The sequence below is a fragment of the Xiphophorus maculatus genome, chromosome 3, assembly GCF_002775205.1.
Source record: "Xiphophorus maculatus strain JP 163 A chromosome 3, X_maculatus-5.0-male, whole genome shotgun sequence".
NCBI lineage: Eukaryota > Metazoa > Chordata > Actinopteri > Cyprinodontiformes > Poeciliidae > Xiphophorus > Xiphophorus maculatus.
Window position 1 is genome coordinate 13,898,971 of NC_036445.1, and position 19,250 is coordinate 13,918,220.

Below are 19,250 nucleotides of genomic sequence, written 5' to 3' on the forward strand. Positions count from 1 at the left end.
TAATGTTTTATTAACCAAATACAGTTCTCACAGAAGCCCAGAATGACTGACCCTGTTATAAATATGACAATCTTTCCTAACATACAACCATAATGTACTTCACTGGGTGTTACTAACATTCAATTAAAAAAACAAAAAAAACCAACTTTAAATAAAATGGCAGATACCGTATTATTGTTCCATTCAAAATGCTCCAATGAAAATGTCTATTTAAACCATAAAAAATTATGTTAATTCTGCACTTACAGAGCTGTTGAGTGAGACTGCAACTGATAGATAGCATTGAAAAATTAATCAATTAGTCAAGTTTGTAACAATTATGTTGTCTAGAAATAGTGCCAAAATGCACCACAATGCTCCACTTGTATGTGCAGCCACAGAAAGTTTTGTTATTGAACCCTAACTATTCCAAAACACAGAGATACAGAGCGATTAATAACTTGAACAGATGCAAAACACTGTAGATTTTTTTGGCCATCACTTAAGGAGGAAATTTTTTTTTTTCTTGGTATAAATCTCATTAATAAGACTTTTATTCTGTCTTGACAAAAAAAAACAAAAAAAAAACAAGTCAACCTCTTATTGTTACGGTGTGTAAGCTTCTTCAATCAAAACGGAGACTTGGATTTCTTTTACTGAACATTTCTGCTCAGTTTTTATTGAGGAGCTGATCACAACAACTGATCACAACAGCTGTTTGTTACCTAGCAACCAAAATCAACAGAAGCAAGACAGTGACAAAATACAGAACCAGATCCTGTTAAGCATTCTTCAAAATAAAAGACTTCCTCTATCCAAATAAATTATGCCTCGCACTAAAATATGTTTCACTTCAGCTTTTGTTATTACCGGTATATACAATCATGCTAAATTCAATTAATAATAATCATCATGTAAATTATGCTTAACATACAATTGTAAATAAGTCACTTATAATGCAAATTATACTTAACATATAAGTGCAAGAAAGTCACAACACTTTTCACAAAACAAAAATTTTTCTTGTCTCTGTATAACAAACAATAAAATCCCAGTGTTACTACATAACATTTTGTTTTCTGGTTAGCAAGATATCAGTATAATTGCCTTGCTATCTTGAGATAAACTATGCAAAATATATTTACAGCAAGGCCAGTTGAACTAGGCTTCACTTTAAGACAGACCTCCTTTGTTTCTATTGTCTGTCTATTTGTAACGATGGATTATCAATCTAACCTCCCTAATTTGTATCTGTCTTGGTTTACAGGCCAATAAAGTTGGTTCCTTCAACCATGTCACGCTAAAGGTGATCAGCAATTGGGGTAATCCGGATTATACCTGCTTGTATAACTTTAGAATTCATGGGGAACTTTCCAATTGATGACAACAAGGAGGAAAACGATAAAAGATATGGAGAAAAATATTTTTTTCCCCTTTCATATATTTCTTTTGTATATGTTTATATAATTAATTTTAAGACCTCACAAAAGACAGATACACCAGTCAACCATAAGTAGATAAACAAATGAAGAAGGAAAAATAACACACGCATATGCACACAGGCCCTCAGACAGGTATAACAGGAACCAATTACTTGTAAGTCTAGATTTTGTTCTAATGGACTGAAATGAGGGCTGCACAATGGCGCAGTTGGCAGAACTGTTGCCTTGCAGAAAAAAAGTGGTATGCGTGGGTTCTTTCCGGGTGCTCCGGCTTCCTCCCACAGTAAAAACATGACTGTCAGGTTAATTGGTCTGTCTAAAATCTCCTTAGATGTGATTGATTGTTGATTGTCCTGTCTCTCTCTAAATAGAGCAGGATCCATTAACACATCTTTTTAAATAATTCTTATTTTCGTAACCTGCTCCCAAAAAGCCGTGGTTTTGTTGCATTGCCATAAGCAATGTAATAGTGCCTCTTTCTCCACCATGCATACACAAATCTAGAATTAAGGGGATTAAATTATTCAGTTTTACAGGAGTGATGCATATTCTCATCATCCATTTATACTGTAATAATCTAGACTTTGTTCTAATGGATTGGGAATGGGGGCTGCACAATGGCACAGTTGGTAGCACTGTTGCCTTGCAGAAAAGAGGTTCAATAATAATAAAAGTGGCATGCGTGGGTTCTCTCCGGGTGCTCCGGCTTCCTCCCACAATAAAAACATGACTGTTTGGTTAATTGGCGCTGCATGGTTGATTGTCCTGTGTGTTGCCCTGGGATGGATAGGTAACCTGGACAATTCCATGTTGTGAATTTAAGTCATATTTTTTGCACCATTTAAAATGAAAACACTGACAACATAACATAAACTGTTAATACAGTTTATGTAATAACAGTTTTTACATAAACTGTTGTTACATTTAACATAAACTGTCTGAGAACATTAACATATTCAAACACAAACATAAACTGTGAAAACATGTTTATTTCTTAATCAAAATTAAAGATTTTCTGTGCAGGATATGGGAACACAGCAACATGATTTTTTAGAAAATGGTGAACTAACACAATTCTTTAAGTTCTTTCAGGACTGACTCCAGTGAGAGGTAGTTTACTGCTACAGGCTCAGACTGCAACAGTCTGGGCACTATTTTCTGTCAATAGCTATCTTATAGACAGAGCACTACTTTCCTAGATCTCCCTTTTTTAACATGTGTAATGTAAACTAACATTGTAACTAAATCTGTCTTTCTTCTTTCAGAGGTTTGCTGACAGTTTTGTGTTTGTGTGGTTTTTTAATTTTTTTTATTTTTGCCCTCTTGAAGCCAGCCAGTCTCGGCAGATGGCTGCTCATCCTGAGCCTGGTTCTGCTGGAGGTTTCTTCCTTTTAAAGGGAGTTTTTCCTCTCCACTGTTGCCTTGTGCTTGCTCAGGATGGGGGATCCCTTGGATTAAACATCCATCGCGATCGGCTGGTGACCCCTCTGCAGAATCGCCACCTTAACGTGGTGGAGGGGTTTGAGTATCCCTATGACCCAGATGGAGATTTTGTCTTGGGATTCAGCCAGTAGTGAGGATTCTCAGGGCAGATAACCATTGGGGAGGGATCAGACTAAGAGCGATTCAAGGTTTTCAATGAAGGACTACCAAAGGGATCAGGTATTTCTAGGAGACAGACAGTTATCCCAAGTCCGGATTTGCAGGAAGTTTCTTCCTATAAAAAGTCAGTTGTCTTCCTCACTGATGAAAATGATAATGAATTCACTGTACTCCAATGCCCTCCTGTGCTTCCATTAAGGTACCAGAATGGGAGGCTCCAAAGGTCACATGGGGACTTTGGTCTATTTGGCCCAGGGGCTTCAGTTCAACGTGTGAGCAGTGTAAGACAAGTGGAGATTTGACACAGACACACAGGCATGGAAGGTTCTGGCTCAATACTTGGAGAGGAGCTGCTCATCCACACTTGAAGGAGGTACACAGCTTTTAGCAGTCACCTACACATGAAGGGGCCAATGGGTCCATGCTTGAAGGAGAACTGCGCATGACAGAGGGCCAGAAGGAGGCGTGCACATGTCAGTTCAGCGATTCCCGGGCATATGCCTACATGTCTGGGCTTCTGCCTACATGTCTGGGATGGTGACCACATACTCTTGACTTGTGTTTTAAAAATAAAGGCCTCTGAAGTGCTTAAAATGGTTACTGGTGTTGTATCCACTCATTCTTCTTTTATGGCCTTTGAGGGGGCCCGTAACACTCCAAGTCAGTAGATCTCAACCCTTTGAAGCACATTTATGATGTTGTGATATGAAAGATTTGCATCATCAACAAGGAGACAAAAAATAGGCAGCAATTCATCATCTGCCAAAGATACAACTATACTATTTGTACAGTCCTTCCAACCTACAAACAACTGAATGTGAGAAACTGCAACATTGCATGGCATGTGCAGGGTTTCCTTCAGAAAACTTGCTAAGCCCGGGTTCAGGGCACCAAGGATGTCCACTGGTGTTTTGTAGGTGTTGACAGGAAACATAAGATATTACTGTGTAATTATGTTACTGGAAGACTGGAAGGCAATACTTAAACCCAATATTATAGAATCTAGAAAACAACAGATAAAAAAAATACAATTTAAAGAAATAGTTATTTGCAATTCTGTTAAATCCAAATTAAGTCATCAGTTCGTCGATCTAAGAACACAATGTAATGCTGATCACATTTAAAACTTTGTAAGGATACAAAGCTGGCAAGTTTACTTTGTAAGAGTTCAAAGAACAATATTTATAATTAGACTGTTTTGTTACCACAACCACAATCCAATGCTGTCAGTTAAATCTTTGAGTTTTAGCTCTGTTTGTTCACAAATACATCTTAGTAAACTACAATTATAGCTGACTGCTCGGCCAATTAAACTAGCCCCCCTCCCCCCAGGTTTTACTAAATCTAAATGTTGTTAGTAGTGCTGATGTTCTTAGCAGCAAGAGGGTTCCCTAAATAAAATTCTGCTCAAACTCTCATTCAACACTGGACTTCCTGATGTCGGGACCGGGAGTCGAACCCGCGACGTCTGCGTCGAGGACTAAGGCCTCCAAACATGGGGCGTGCTAACCCCCTGCTCCACCACAGCACCCCCGAAGAGTTATAATTTTAATGTATTTTCCGTCAAATAATTTGTATTTTTTTTTACATTTTCTACCCTTCTAAGCCAACAGACAGGCTAGAAGAGTTGTCCAGAAAAATATGAAGCATATAGTAACCCAGCATTAGCTACAATAATCACAAAAATTTGAGAATGAGAAATGGTGAAAATAACAAAAAATATACGGTGCTTTCAGACCTCAAATAATGCAATGAAAACAAGTTCATAATTATTTAGAAACAACACTAATGTTTTTACTCCAGAAGAGCTCAGAAATCAATATTTGGTGGAAGAACCATGAGGTTTTCAGTGGGGTTCAGTGCAGTGGTCCCCTTTCTTTTTCCAGAGCTATATGTATACAGCTCTGTCAGTGACATGCTATACATTGCATGTCACTGACATGCAGTGGGGTTCATAGCTGGTTATGGACAGCGTCCATAACAATAGCAATCCATAATAACTGTACAAGGCAGCTTTTTAGATGAAACACAGTTTGAAACCTACCATTAAAACAAAAATCATACCACCCTCTTGTGTCAAAATGGACAAGAATGGCTGCTTACAAATAACTAATTCCAATAAATAGAGAGAGCTTAATATTTTATATGCATAAATGTCTTAACAACTTGTTCTGTGCTCAAAACAAATATTTTTTTAGAATCTTAACTCCTCAAATTCCAGCTAACTAACATGAAATTATCACTGTTATATGTTTAAAAAAGAAATAACAAGCAGAAGCAGGTCTGGTCAGAGTTCAACGAGAAGGGAGTTTTCTGTAGACTCGCCGTTTCTAAAGCGAACACACTGACCGGCTTGTTCAGGCAGAAGAATTATATCAGAAAATCACTAATCTGTGGTGACTGCTTTAAAAGACTGAATGAGAAAATAAGAAGTTAAGAAATTATGTGTCTCAATCCCATAAATAACATTGTTCTCTGAATGATAAATATTTTATGTCTTTATTGTTTGTTTTTAATGTCTTGTATTATTTTCACATTATTTCAGTAACCAAAACGGACTTTGTTCTCAGTGTAGTGTGACAAGGTATCAACATTTAGCCCTCCCTATATTTATGAACATCTTTGAAAAATTGCTCCTATTAAAACATTGATTTATGTTGCTGCTCTTATTTTGTTCGTCCAAACAGTCGTGGTCCTTGAAAAACGCATTATTTGTTTCCTTGTCCAATCATGTGTGACTCTTGAGAAACATTGTGATTCATGTGAACCAAAAATTTTATTTGGATTATAATCCATCTTGCGTGACACTCCTTTATCCCCCTGACTTCATGGCAGAGAATACAGAAATGAGGCATCAGTGATTCCTTATTGTTTATTTCTTCCATTAAATGAAAAGTAAAAATTTGCCATTGAAATGAAAAGCAGAGCAAAGCGAGAATAACATGATTATAAATGTGAAATATAAATTGAAACTTGTCAGCAGAAGAAGAGAAAGAGCATCCAAATCGATGCTCAGACTTTTTACTCAAATGTTGCCGTACAAACTGACATCCTGTAAAGAAAAAGTAAAGAAAAATATTTAATTGGTTCATTATTGCTTAATAAACTTCATGTGCTTGTATTGTACTATGAACCGTAGAAGAAATGTGCTCTTGTAAATACAAAGGCTCCTGACAAATATTATCAAAAATGTTGAAGTTTGATCTAATAAGAGATTATCATTTCATAAACAATAAAAGCCCAGAGGTTAAGATTTGAGACCATTACTGCAAAGTTGATCATCAGGTAAAATAGTTATTTTTAACGTATAACAAGAAAAATTGTCTGAAACATCCTCACAACAGCTGTAAACGGTAAAATTCAATGAACAATGCAACTGACCTCTGGTGTGGGCGGGGCAGGTCGTCTTTGGTTACTGGATGAACAAAACAAGATAATCAATAAAGAACCAAATTAATCACAGCAGTCTTTTGAAGCCTGAAATAAACAGTTGCTCTACTCACTTCTTTGGTGACGGATAACGCTGTTTGTTTTCTTTTCTCTCGCAGACGACCACTTCTGCATCACTTCTAGGAGCAAAAACATATTTCACAATATCACATTTTCAGCATTTCTGCTCATTATAAAATATTTTTGAAACCACAGCTGAAAACTTACAAATAACTGACTGTGAGGTCAGTCGAGTTGTTTGGGCGTCTGCAACAATTATACATGTTGTTCTTACTCTGCTTTTAACTTTTTAATCACTTAATGTCTGATATTCTTGTTTGTAATAAATATGAAATTATTACCTTGAAAATCTATTCCAGAAAGACCTTCTGTAAAAGAAACATTTAACTAGTAGCAACTTTAACATTGAGAATGAAGAGATTTACCAACAGAAAAATTCCTACCTTGTGTTTTGCCAGCCAACGTGACTTTCCTCTGATAGTCTGAAAATAATAGTGTTGTTAACATCAGGCTTTAGCACTGAGAATTAAAAGGGTAGAATTTGCTTTTTGTTGTTCTTACCGAGAAAACCTGCTCCAAACTGATCTCCTGCACAGAAACAGTTGTTAGTTTTTAGTAGGTGTTCAACTGCACAGTTTCAAAAAGAGCTTTTTGGTTTGTACCTTTTTTCTGGCCTTGGAGGTTTCTCTCTATCTCCCTCAAGGTATCTCCTATTGGTATTAAAATGGTTTTGGATTTAATATTTGCTTATGCAAAAACAAAAAGAAACTCTGAGTAAAACGTTTAATTCAGCTCACCTGGATAATCTACCCCAAATAGATCTCCTGTGAAAGAACAGGGATTTAAATATCCATTTATCAGTGACACGATGCTACATTTGAATGTGAGAGTAAAATAGAGCTGATATAAATTTCTTATTCCAAACATGTAAGATCATTGTTGCTAATCAGTATTAGTGAATAATATTGAGCAAATACTCATTAATATCTATAACATTTGAATCAAAATATTTAGTTTGAGAGGCAGGACATCTCTCTTAATTTGATCCATGATCAAAATTAACAACTCATATCAAAACAGAGAGCAAAAATACTAAATTAGCACAGCACTTAAGCAAACAACTTGCATAAGTGAAATAGAAAAAATAAAATGGAATACAGAATAATTAGCCTTGTATTAGGCTTTATTTTGATTTAAAGTTTCATTTAAGACTGGACAGTGTCTTTTTGCACTAGGTTTCTTTTATAACTGCTGCTGGATATTTGAGGGTTTTGATTTAGTTGGTTTGATTTTAACAGTGCATTTTAACTTGCTTTTCTTACTTATTTTATTATATTATTACTTATTATTATTAGCTATATTTGCTTAATAATTAAGCTGATCAAGTCGAGTTCATGTTCTTTTAAACAGAGGGCCCATTCCATTTGCATTTAAGAAAATTAGAGAATATATTGGACACAAACCGTTTTTGGGTCATTTGTTATGTTTGTAATCTATCTGAACATTTATTGAGAGGGATCTGTTCTTCACACATTTGCTCTAACCTTTTGCAGAAATAAAATGTGAGAATCTGCATTTATTCTCTAAAAGGTCTTGGAGGTAAAATTCTTGCCTTTTCTCTGGTCTTGGCGGAGGCCTCTTGTCAGTGTGCTTTCTGGTGATGAGAAAATTGTAATTTCTTTAGGTCATCTTCAGTTACTCTCAGTTTTTAAGGTCAACAGTCATCAGCACAATAGACACAAATTGTATATTAGTCGATTTTGAGAGGTTTACTGACCTTTTCCTGTAGAAGAATATGCCAAGCACAGCAAAGAGGATCAGCACTAAGATGACGACAGGAATAACCACATGGATAGATTTCTGCATCTGGTACTTCATAGTTCCTGGAGATGAAGATTTAAAATAATCATAATGAAAAAACCTCTCAGTTCCCTGTGTCCAATGCTTTGATAACAAAAAAAAATTTGTTTAATCTAACCCTCTACAATTAATTTGAAAGTCCTGGTTTGATTCTTTCCCCGCCAGAAGGTGGCGGTACAGCTTAGGTTTCTCAGTCCATCTCCTCCAGCAACCACAAACGTGATGGTGGATGTCGTCTTCCAGACACCTCGTGATATCTCAGTGTCTGAAACGTCGTTGTTGATGGAAGGGACACTCCATGAAAACGTTGGAGGATGTGATGAACATGAGTGACTGACAGAGCAGAAGACATTTACAGTTGAACCAGCATTCACTTGAGCTGGAACTGAGCTCATCACTGGTGTCTCTGGAGAAGCTGAGGATTAAAACCAAGGACAAATTGCTCAAATTGTAAGAAAATTAATCAAACAGAATGATGTAAAATATTAGTAAGGATTCTTGACCTTTCATGACAATAAAAACACAGCTGTTGTTAAATCTGTATTTGTTTGTTCCTTTCTCTCCATAGAAACAGAAAGGGCCGCTGTCAAAGGGTTTTATATCATCAACCTCCAAAGAGCAGTCTCCTTCATTCAGGTTTCCCAGAATTTTGGTCCGATCCTTGAAGTGGTCCAAAACGTTACTGCGGGCATTGTGGTACACCATACCCCCAGTTTTTTTGTACCAGATGCCACGAGTCAGGGGCTGATCCTCGTTGTCCTGGAAACTGCAGGGGATGACCACACAGGACTGAGTCAAGGCACTGAATCTGGCAGGGACGTCAGCAGTCAGGACACGGAAAGCTGTTGGGGGGGAAAAGAGGAAGACTTAAATTTAATAAGGTCCCGTCAAAAATTACAGGATATTCAATACAGAAGACATGAAAGTTATACAGATACACAAAACTGACAGCCTTAAATATGACATAATGCACACAAAGAGAAAATAATAAGCAGGAAATCAGTTTGTCTTATATAAGTTGTATATTGTAAGGAAAAAGAAAGGTGAGCTCACTATCTTTCTCGTTCAGTTCTTCTTCAACTGGCACGTATTCTGTAAAAATATATAAATTCATTTAAATGTTATCAAGATAAACAGACAATTTTGATTGGAAGCTAAGCAATAAACCCAAGTGAAAGCTATAACTTTAACTTTAAAAAGTTCTCTGAATTTTAATTTTAACTACAGTAGTAAACAATGTGTGTTAGATGTAAAAACTCACTTTTTATCTGAAGCAGTGAGGATTTTGAGGTTTCTCCAGCGACAAAACGTGCAGTGCAGGTCAGAGATTTTCCATTGTCTTCAAGGGACCCAATAAACGTAAGATTGGACTCAGTGGTATACATATTACTGGATATTTTGTTCTTTTGTAAATACTGCATGTCTGAAAAGTTCCACTCAATTGTTGGTGTATTTTTCTTGCACTTGTAGGACACAGAACAAATGACACTCTTTGCCACTCCCTCTGTCAGCTCTCCTGGAGGTTCAACCATTTTGATTGTTTCAAATGGACCTAAGCAAAAAACGATTGAGAAACTTTACTTGTAAAGAAAACTTAAAAATCTAATCAATTTAAACCACAACATGTATATTTATACTCACATTCAACTTGCAGGAGGAGCTCACTTTTGGCACTTTGTCCACCAGGATATCTCACAGTGCACTCCACCTTCTTGTGGTCTTCTTCTACTTTCCAAGTTCGTTCTATTGTTCTTTCCCAAATGCCGTCTGACAACAAGGAGTCAATGGTGCGGTTTGTTCCAGGAATGCCATTCATAGACAGGACAGGAGGAGCAGAAGAACATGTATGTTGCACTTTACAGGTAACCCTGCTTTGATCTCCCACCCTAGGAACATCAATGATGCTCATTTGGGGTTCTTGTGCATAGTCTATAAAGATAAAAATAGAAATATCTTAATCTATGATGATTCCATCTAAAATGTAGATATTTAAAACACTGGTGAAAGAGTGAAAGGAAAAGTTAAACATACATTATTTTGACCTAAACAACAGTTTAAATAAGAAATGAGACAGAAACAAGTTTCTTGCTGCAATGCAAATAACTGCAAGGGATATGAATATTTGTGAGATTTATTTTGCTTAATCAAGATTTTGTTTTCCCAGACATTTTTTGTTGTATGAAATTCTGTTATGCTGCTCTTGAAAGTTGGTAAATAAAACAAATGAGTGTCTGTTGTCAAGTCAACCAACTGGACCTGAGACAAACAAAGAAGGGCAACATATATATATGTGTTCTTACCCGAAACAATGATTTTGGTGCTTTTATCCAAAAATGAGTGTCCCTGTGAGTGGTAGGAGGTAATTGGCTTGATATCAACCCATGGATAGAGTTTATCCTCATTGTGAGACGTATCCAGTCGGTCTATTTTAAGACTACAATTGCTGTCTGACACAGAGCCAGTCAAACGTGTTATCCCTTTATATCTGCTTAAAATATTTGATTGGTTTTGGTTGAATACGTCTGCCCGTCCATTACTTTGGTACAAGTACCAGGCAACTTGCAGGCCAGCTGGTTTGGCGTTGCTGTACGAAAACGTGCAAGGAATGATGACACATGATCCTTTCATTCCCGTTACGCTTCCTGGAGTAGTGAAAGACCAATCCAGATTGAGCATGTTTCCTGAAAAACACATAAAAACAAAACGGTACAAATCTTTGATTAGCCACAATAGTTTAAGCCTAATTTGAACTGATTTTCACTGGACAGACCATAGATGTCTACATTTGAATGTTGTATTTGTAATAGTATTATTTGTTGTCTTTCTTCAGATGTTTGTTGTCTGGTGGCATTTGCCAACTAAATAGAGTGGTGGGAAAAATAAAGTTACCTCAACTAATAAATCGAGACTTAAAGGGTTCAAATGTCTACACTGCAAAAACATGAAATCCTACCAAGTATTTTTGGTTTAGTTTCTACTGCTAGTATCTTAATAAACTTGAAATAAAAGAAAATTAACTTACAAGTAACCTTTCAGCAAGATATGAGCTGGTTTTAAATAAATGATTCTTTAAGTTTGGGAAAGATGTACTGGCTCCATTGGCAGATTATTTCACTTATAGCAAAGCAGATTTGCTTTAATAAACACATTTTTATCAACAGTATCTATAAAGATACATTTTTTTAATGGAACAATTTACATAAGTTAACAGCAGAACATGAGGCACCCAGATATTTTTTTGTCAATTTCCTTTACCATAAAACTCTCCAAAATATTACTTCTGAGGAGGTGGCCATATAAAGTAATATTAAGATGATGCAGCATTCTTCACAGAAAAAAACTTTTTAGCACCATTTGTTATAAACTTAAAAGACATTACAGAAAATGTTTAATATATTCTAGTCCTGATAAAAAGATAAAAATTTTAACTGTGATTGGTACTCACGTTTTACCCGTATGGTCATGCTCTTTTCCTGGGTCGGCACTCCAGGAAATGTTGCATAACATATCAGAGACTTTCCATTGTCTTTAGCTGATGCTGTAAATGTCAATGTGGAAACAGTTTTCTGCAAACTCCCAGATTCTTTAATATCTTTGTCAACTGGCATGTTAGCGAAGTTCCATGTGAGAACTGGTGCATCTTTGGAGCAAGTGTATGAAGCTTCACATGTTACCTTGCTTGGAACTCCTTCAAAATATTCAGTTGACACTGAGCTAATGTTCGGTGGATTAATGGAGCCTAAAACACAAAGGACAAAAGGATGGTTAAAGCTTTTCCAGACAGACAACCCAAGTTTAACACAAAGGCGATGCTGATTTTGATCTTGGGACTTATCACTCACATTGTGCAGTTAGGGTTTCAGATATTCTTGCTGTTTTACCACCTTGGTGCAGGGCAGTGCACTCAATAACTTGAAAGTCTCTCTCTAATACTAAAGTGCCTCTTAACGTAGTTTGAGAAGTATAATCAGATAGCTGAGTGTTGGTAACTTCTTTGTCTTTCATTGTGATGTTGAGGCTAAGAGTTGGTGGATGGATGGAGCATGTGTGTTTAGCAGAACATTGCACCGTTACAGACTTTCCAACTTTTCTTTCACCGTAGATCATAATCTGCGGTGACTCTGGCTGTCCTACAAAGACAATGTAAAAACTTTAAAACTTTTTCAACAACATATTAATGCACTGATGTTCAAAGCAAAAAATCCAAAACAAATAAACATACCAACAACTTCAATTGTTACAGTTCTATCATAGAATCTGTGTGTGCTTTTCCCAACATTTTCTGGATCCACCCAAGGATAAAGCTTTTGTTTGTCGTGATTCCAGTTCACACCTTCAATCTCTAGAGTGCATGATTTTTTATCAGTGGAAGGATGTACCTTGGTTTTTTCTCTAAATATGTCAATTACATCTTTAGGGTGCCACTTGTCACAAACCAAAGGATATCCCCTGCTCACATACTGGTACCAAACAACTCTGTCTGCTCTTTTAGGTGGATACTCATTGTAGTCAAAGCTACAAGGGATAGCGAGGCAGGAATTCAACAGTCCTTTGATATTTGTTGGCATGTCAACGCGCCAAGCTTGTATTGCCGAGTAAAGACATCCTGCAAGAGAAAAATAGTTGTAAGTCAAAATTACTGAAGTAAAAATTCATCAGCTGCATCAAATTAAGATGGTATGTAATATTCCACCATTCAAAAGAAGAAAACCAAAGTACCCAAAAACCAGAAGTGCAGGAGCAAATGTCTAAACCAAAACATCTTGATATAAAGGTATCTGAAAGAAACAAATGAGGTGCATTAGTATTATTTATTAAAACAACTTATCACTAAAGATACAATCAAAATCTTTGTGCCATTTTTAAAATCAACTAAATTTTGTTTTACAAAAAACTTTTAATTTTCTTTTCATTTCTTTGAAGTTAAAATGTTTCAAGGTTGTAAAAAGACTGGTACCCATCTTAAACAAAGCTTTCTACAGTTTCTTTCTGTTCCCCTTTATTGTTTCCTCCAGACTAAGTTCTCATCTTAAAAGCAAATGAGAAAGAGGACTTTGTAGTGTGGCTTGTGTTTTGCATGAATGAGCTCAAGTTACCAGAGTAGAAAGAAAATGGATACTTTACAGCTATTTTGCCATCTTTCCATTTTTTATCCTTTAAGAGGATCATCTTCATGTTTGTGTTGGTTTCAAAATTCACATGAACAAAGAATAAGTTCACACAGCACAAAAAATTATTAATTCTCAGAATTCATAATCTGAAATTATGAATTAATTACAATATCTCAAAAATGGATTAGCTCACATTCTTGTTTACATTTGTTTACAATCGTAAACAATTAAAGAGAGTGGCATTAAGTAATCGGCATCTGTTCTGTCTTCACTACTTATTTACCAAGCCTCTCATTTCTACTATCTTGATCAAAATCTTAAGATCAGGTAAGGAATTTCAAGTATTTGCAATGTGTGCTGGTGGATCCCTATTAGATCATGAATAAGTCCTAAAAGTCTAAAAAAAACAACAAACCAAACAAAAAAAACCCAAACAAAGGCAAGAGCAATAAATTCAGGAAAGAGTCAGTAATATAATGAAAACTGCATTTAAACCATTCAAGAAAATTATCCCATAAATATAGTTTTTCTATTATTTTCTGTCAGATATTCACACCCTTTCAGCATCAACCCCTCCACAAACTGTGGGAGTGGGTGTGGGCTCATACCCGTTCTGAAGGCATTATTTTTATGTGGAGTAACATCCTCATCAGGATGCATCATGTTTAAAAACTTTAGTTTAATGTGAGCAGCAACAGTAGTCGGGCTACTCATTGCTGATCTCAGTTTTGAACCCTTTTAGTTCTGCTTTTTTAGGTAAACTTTTTCAAACTTTATTTAAATAAGATTTAAACATCCTATTTAAATCTCATTTACTCTGTTTCGCTTGTTGCACTTTTTTCTTCGTGCATTTTAAACCTCCTGTTATGTTTTAAAGTTTAACTTGTTAAAAAAAAATAATTGGGAGTATTTTTTTTGGATGAAACTTTTTTATTTGTCTTAAGAGGTGCACTCTATATATAAATTGAAAATTTATTCATTTCACACATTTGTACCAATGTCTACTTTTGATATAGATATTGTTTGTGTCAATTTGACCTATCAGTCAGGTTAAAGTGCAAAAAAAGATTAAAAAATGTCCAATTCTCTATGTTTCCTTGCAGCTATGAACCATATTTCACCACACACACACAAACACACCCCACCACATGCATACATGCACACGCCGACACACCCAAGCCCACTTTCTCACCATTCTCTGTACTTCACTAGGAAACTGCGAGAAAGCAGTTGTTTACACAACTTTTGACGGGAATCTTTTCTGTTGCCGTGGACAAACTCCACCCACACTGAGTGGACACTCAGCAGAAGTGGAGGAAAACATGAATACTCTCTGCATGACTCATTTATCTTGATTTTAATTGGCGGGTCAATTTGACCCTGAACAGTATGTGTGTTTCAAATTCAATTATAAAGATCACCCATTGGAAAAAAAAAGTGTAATATAAATTTTTTTACAAAAGATCAATTTCAAGGAAATTATAGTTTTTTTGTGTCTAGTTTTTTTTCAGTGGACATTAAAAATGTAAATTCCATTTTTTATGTCCAAATGAGTAAATGAGTAGGTTATCGTCAATGATCCTTAATTTCTGAGAAATAAAAAAAAACATCATTGCACAAATATTTATTGAAATGGTTAGTATTGGAGTTAATAATCAGATACAAAAATGTTTTGGAGGAATTTTTTGGTTTCTGACACTATTGCATGATTAAACACTCCCTGGGTTAAAGTTTACTTTAAAAAGTGGTTATTATTCAACAGTGTGAGATGAAACTAGTTGTAATGTTTTCCTCTGAATTAAGATATTGACCAGGAGTCTAGCTGTATAGATCTATTTATACAATATTCTCTGTTTTTTGCGCTCTCATATAAATTTCTGATAAAGTTGCTTAATTTTACATATTTTACTTCTTTTGTCTTGAAAGTAAAGGTTTTAAACATTGGAATGTTGTTCATCCAGCAACATTGCTCACAGTAAATAATGGACATCGACTGCTGCACTTTCCAGTCTGCCTGTTTCATCTGACCTTTTCTGCAAGCTGTATTCAGGACAACTCTGTACATGGCATTAATATGAGTCAGGAATTTACTGTTGCTATTATTCAGAAAAATGGCTCAAGCTGCAACATCAGAAAACATATCCTGATCTGGACAACCCAAAGTCTTACATACAAACATTTTAATGAGCTTGACTTAATAGATATTTGTTTTTTCTACTTCTCCCTTGTTGACCCAAGCTATCCAAATTCACACAAAAAGAAAAACTTTCAAATATATTGTAGTGATTTATATGATTTTACTATGTAGTGCATGCACAATCTGGTACAACGATTCAGATATGATACTGGGCAATTAATATGTTGTTTTGTTTTAATTAAGATAAGGTGTTGTGAACCACTTACTTTGGGTGTAGCAATGTAGGTGGTTCAAGGACCGGGTTCAAGGAAGTAAATCAGATTCAAGGAAGTAAATCTTCCTTGAATCTGATTTCAAGCTTAAAGGACTTTATAAGAGTAAGTTTCAAAAGTTGTTGCGTGCGGAAAAGCTTTGTGGATTCTAAATATAAATTCTAAATTCTTTCATGGAAACTTGTTCAAGCAGAACTAGTTTCCATAAAAGAAAGAAAAAAACCACAACAGGTTAATCTAACATCTATACTAGTTGACGGACAAAAGTTGCCAGCAATAACATGTAAACTTGAGAAAAGCAATAAAAAATAAATTACAAATGGTTTATGCATAAGGGGTGAACGTTAATTAGCATTTTTTATTACTGTAATAATATTAAACAAAAAAATAATAAAACGTAAAACAAAATATAATTTATTTATGCTTTTTAATTGCCCAACTTAATTATGTTATAAAATTACATAATTACTACATTTTTTTAGAAAAACAAATAAGAACGTTCTACGTTCTGCATTCAAATAGAAATATTTCTTCTATTCTTTTAAGGAAAGAGGAAGATGTAATTTCTGTGAAACATTTAGAGCAGCAAAATTATGTAATGAAGCCTATAGGCGCAAATTCAAACTAGAAGACTCTTTTATCCCCACCGGGACCCGTTAATTGCAGCGACCTGCCCACAATCATCGACCTATCAACGCCGGACCAAGCCTCGTCACGTCCAATCATCGACCAAGTCCCAGCTGATAAGGACCTTCATTCTTGGCGTCCTTCGCTCTCCAGCCGAGCTCAACCCACCACCACCCCTTCTCCTCCATTCGCCCGGTCCTGAGGCCCGCACCCTCCTTCAACCTCCACCACCAGTGCCGGGCCCTGGGGGATGACGTTCCTAACAGCATCAGGATGCTCATCTGAAGCCTATCGCTAACGCTGCGATAACCGTTATCCCCAGCTGGGGCCCAAGCGCCAAAGACTTTAAATTCTGTTTGTCAATAAACTCTTCTAATTGTCTTCTCATCTCCGTCTGAGTCTCTCCATTTTGAATTTCCTTTTTTACTGTTATTTGCTCTAATAAGTGAATAAAAAAATAAAAATGCAATATTTTCTTTGATGTGAGCATTCAATTTAAGTTTTAAAAGATATAAAAAGAACTTATTTCCCATATTCTTTAAAGTCTAGATCAACTTACCTTCAGATGTTGATGTTTATGGAAAATCTTTCAAAACTGCCCAATTTAATGAAGTCCTCCCTAAAAGTGTGGAAGGATGACGTGACTTGGCATGTTACTGCTTTGTCAAAAGGATGCTTTCAAACACACCTTTTATATGAAGAAACACAGAAGATACGGAAGTGAAAAAAGAGAAGTACCAGGCATGTGCGGGGGCGGGCGTGGGGAGCAACGGAGCTTGAGCCCTGCTCATTTTATCCTTGACACCCCAAGTGCCCCTTTTTGAGTATTTTATTTATTTTTACTTATATTTTAGCTGTGTGTCAGGCTATCTGGTAACCTGCTTATGACCCTCATCAATAATATTTAGCTAAATATAACAATTTAGCTAAATAAATTAGTCTGGCTGCCCTCGGTCTAATAATGACTGAGTTCCTCTCAGTTCCTCTGCCTCCATGTGATTCAGACACCAGGTCACAGAGACGGGTGGAACTGCGCCCTCTAGTTATGGGCAAGAATACATCTTTTTATGAACATACATTTCTTTGTGAATAAAAACATAGGTCTGATGTTGAAGTTTTTCTAACAAAGTTACAAAAACGTTTTTTTTATTATTATTTCCATAATTGTCCTCACAATAGCAGGTAAAAACCCTCCTCACCCTCAAATACTGAAATGGTTTGGCTGCAAAGAATACTTCAGACTTTAATTTCATCTGTCTGCCCCGTGCTGGTCTAAATGCTCAATTCGCTACAGGCAGCCCGAGTGGGTCACACATCTTGATATAGAAAAGCGATACAGCGATGACGCAGTTCAAAGCCCCAGTACCTCTGGCTCATTGTTCGCTCTCTGCTTCACCTTAACAATAGTACCAGCCGGTTTGCAGTGGATCTGGGCTGGAGGTTTGCGGATGTGAGTAGAAGCTACTGCAGAACCTGCAGAACTATAAACATTATTCTTTGCCCTTTTACAAAGCAAACTTCTTAACGCCCGGTGGTTGGGGACCACTACCTTAATAGACATTGGGATGATTGACAGGACACAATCGTCCCTACTGGCCCCGGTGACACCACAGGTTTCAGCTGTTTGCACAAAAGCAGTTGTTATAGATTGCTGTTCACAACTTTCCTTTACTGGTTCTTCTTTAGCACCTTTGGTTGTAATATGTAAAGATGCGGGGTGACATCTTGAGCATTCTTGACAACAACAGTTGTTGTAAACACCTTCTTTGGTTTGAATGATGCCATGTATTGGTTTGATTTTGGTTTAGTAGGTTCTTTCGTGGTTATGGTCGTGTCCTTTAAGTTTCCATAGAGGAGGTGTAAAAGGACTTAATCTGCTGGTTCAAAAAGTTAGAGTCCTTCAATTTAGCTCTTTTCTTCATCCTTTCTTGCAGGTCACAAGCAGATTTTCTTCATGATTCTTTGAGCTTGTATGGCAGTTTATTTGCTAAAGACTTTATATTAGCTGTATTGTAAAAGTCTTCCAGATAGCTAATATCCATCATTGTGTTGGAGCAGCCAGTGAGGAAAAGTGCAAAGGACTGAAGAGCATGTCCATCTTCTGGTTTAATTGCTGGCCATTCCTAAGCCTCTTAGGAATGGCCTTTGAAATCTTGAAGTCATCTCCAAAGAACTCCTTTAACATCTGTTTAGCTTTAGTATATCCTGCTGAAGACGGCCGCTCTTAACCAACTCATGTGGTTGTCCACTTGTGTATTGCAGCAAAAACTGAAGTCGATCACAATCGTTATCGGTACGACTCTCAATTCTATGTTCGATGGCTCCAATAAAAGATCTATATTCCAATGGTTCTCCATTAAATATTGGTATGGTGAGATTTGGAAGAAGCGATGCCTTATGGTTCTTCACCAGGTACTTTGTGACATGGGCTTGTTGTGAGTTAGCTTGGCAAAGCCGGTCCAGGACTGGCCCATGCTGATCTCTAGGTTCAACTTCTGATGCAGATGTAGTCTGATCTCTAGGTTCAACTTCTGATGCAGATGTAGTCATTTGAACATGCGCAGCTGGAGCAGTGCATTTAAAGCTGGCTGATTTTAATGTGTTTTGTAATGGTAGCCGCAATGTAGGTTTTATATCTTCTTCACTGTCTTTGTGATCAGCTTGAAAAATGCTGTTGTCTTCTTGAACATTTTCATATTTCTGTAAAATCTCCATTTTAGCATTAGATTCTGCCAACGCTGTTTGGATTGCATGCATTTCTTTCCTTGCT

The 19,250-nt window shown here is 36.4% G+C and overlaps 1 protein-coding gene across 3 annotated transcripts; it reads right to left on the minus strand.

Annotated features, from left to right (window-relative positions):
- Window positions 1-5,881: 5,881 nt before the first annotated feature.
- LOC111608023 (myelin-associated glycoprotein-like) lies at window positions 5,882-17,131 on the minus strand. 3 transcript variants are annotated; one of them, XM_023330197.1, is made up of 22 exons: window positions 17,040-17,131; window positions 13,053-13,111; window positions 12,556-12,939; window positions 12,176-12,463; window positions 11,779-12,072; window positions 10,634-11,014; window positions 9,975-10,262; window positions 9,595-9,885; window positions 9,387-9,425; window positions 8,837-9,175; window positions 8,452-8,748; window positions 8,251-8,356; window positions 8,086-8,127; window positions 7,271-7,297; window positions 7,136-7,183; window positions 7,035-7,061; window positions 6,917-6,955; window positions 6,815-6,841; window positions 6,681-6,719; window positions 6,527-6,589; window positions 6,405-6,438; window positions 5,882-6,075 (listed from the first exon to the last, which is right to left on the minus strand). In XM_023330197.1, exons 2-22 carry the CDS (start codon window positions 13,093-13,095, stop codon window positions 6,049-6,051), a joined length of 3,123 nt encoding a protein of 1,040 aa, XP_023185965.1. In that variant the 5' UTR covers window positions 13,096-13,111; window positions 17,040-17,131; the 3' UTR covers window positions 5,882-6,048. The 3 variants fall into 3 exon arrangements, with proteins under 3 accessions (XP_023185965.1, XP_023185964.1, XP_023185966.1); XM_023330196.1 differs by having other exon boundaries at window positions 6,527-6,592; XM_023330198.1 differs by lacking the exons at window positions 5,882-6,075; window positions 6,405-6,438 and having other exon boundaries at window positions 6,536-6,589; window positions 7,035-7,063; window positions 7,137-7,183.
- Between the last annotated feature and the right edge of the window lie 2,119 nt (window positions 17,132-19,250).

Bases quoted from the DNA above. Each gene is read 5' to 3' on its own strand.
- LOC111608023 (XM_023330196.1), bottom strand. From the start codon at position 13,095: ATGTTTTGGTTTAGACATTTGCTCCTGCACTTCTGGTTTTTGG. The intron at 12,073-12,175 runs GTGAGTGATAAG...TTTGTGTTTTAG, and splicing joins TGAAACCCTAACTGCACAAT to GCTCCATTAATCCACCGAAC. The intron at 8,128-8,250 runs GTCAGTAAACCT...TCTCATCACCAG, and splicing joins ATATTCTTCTACAGGAAAAG to AAAGCACACTGACAAGAGGC.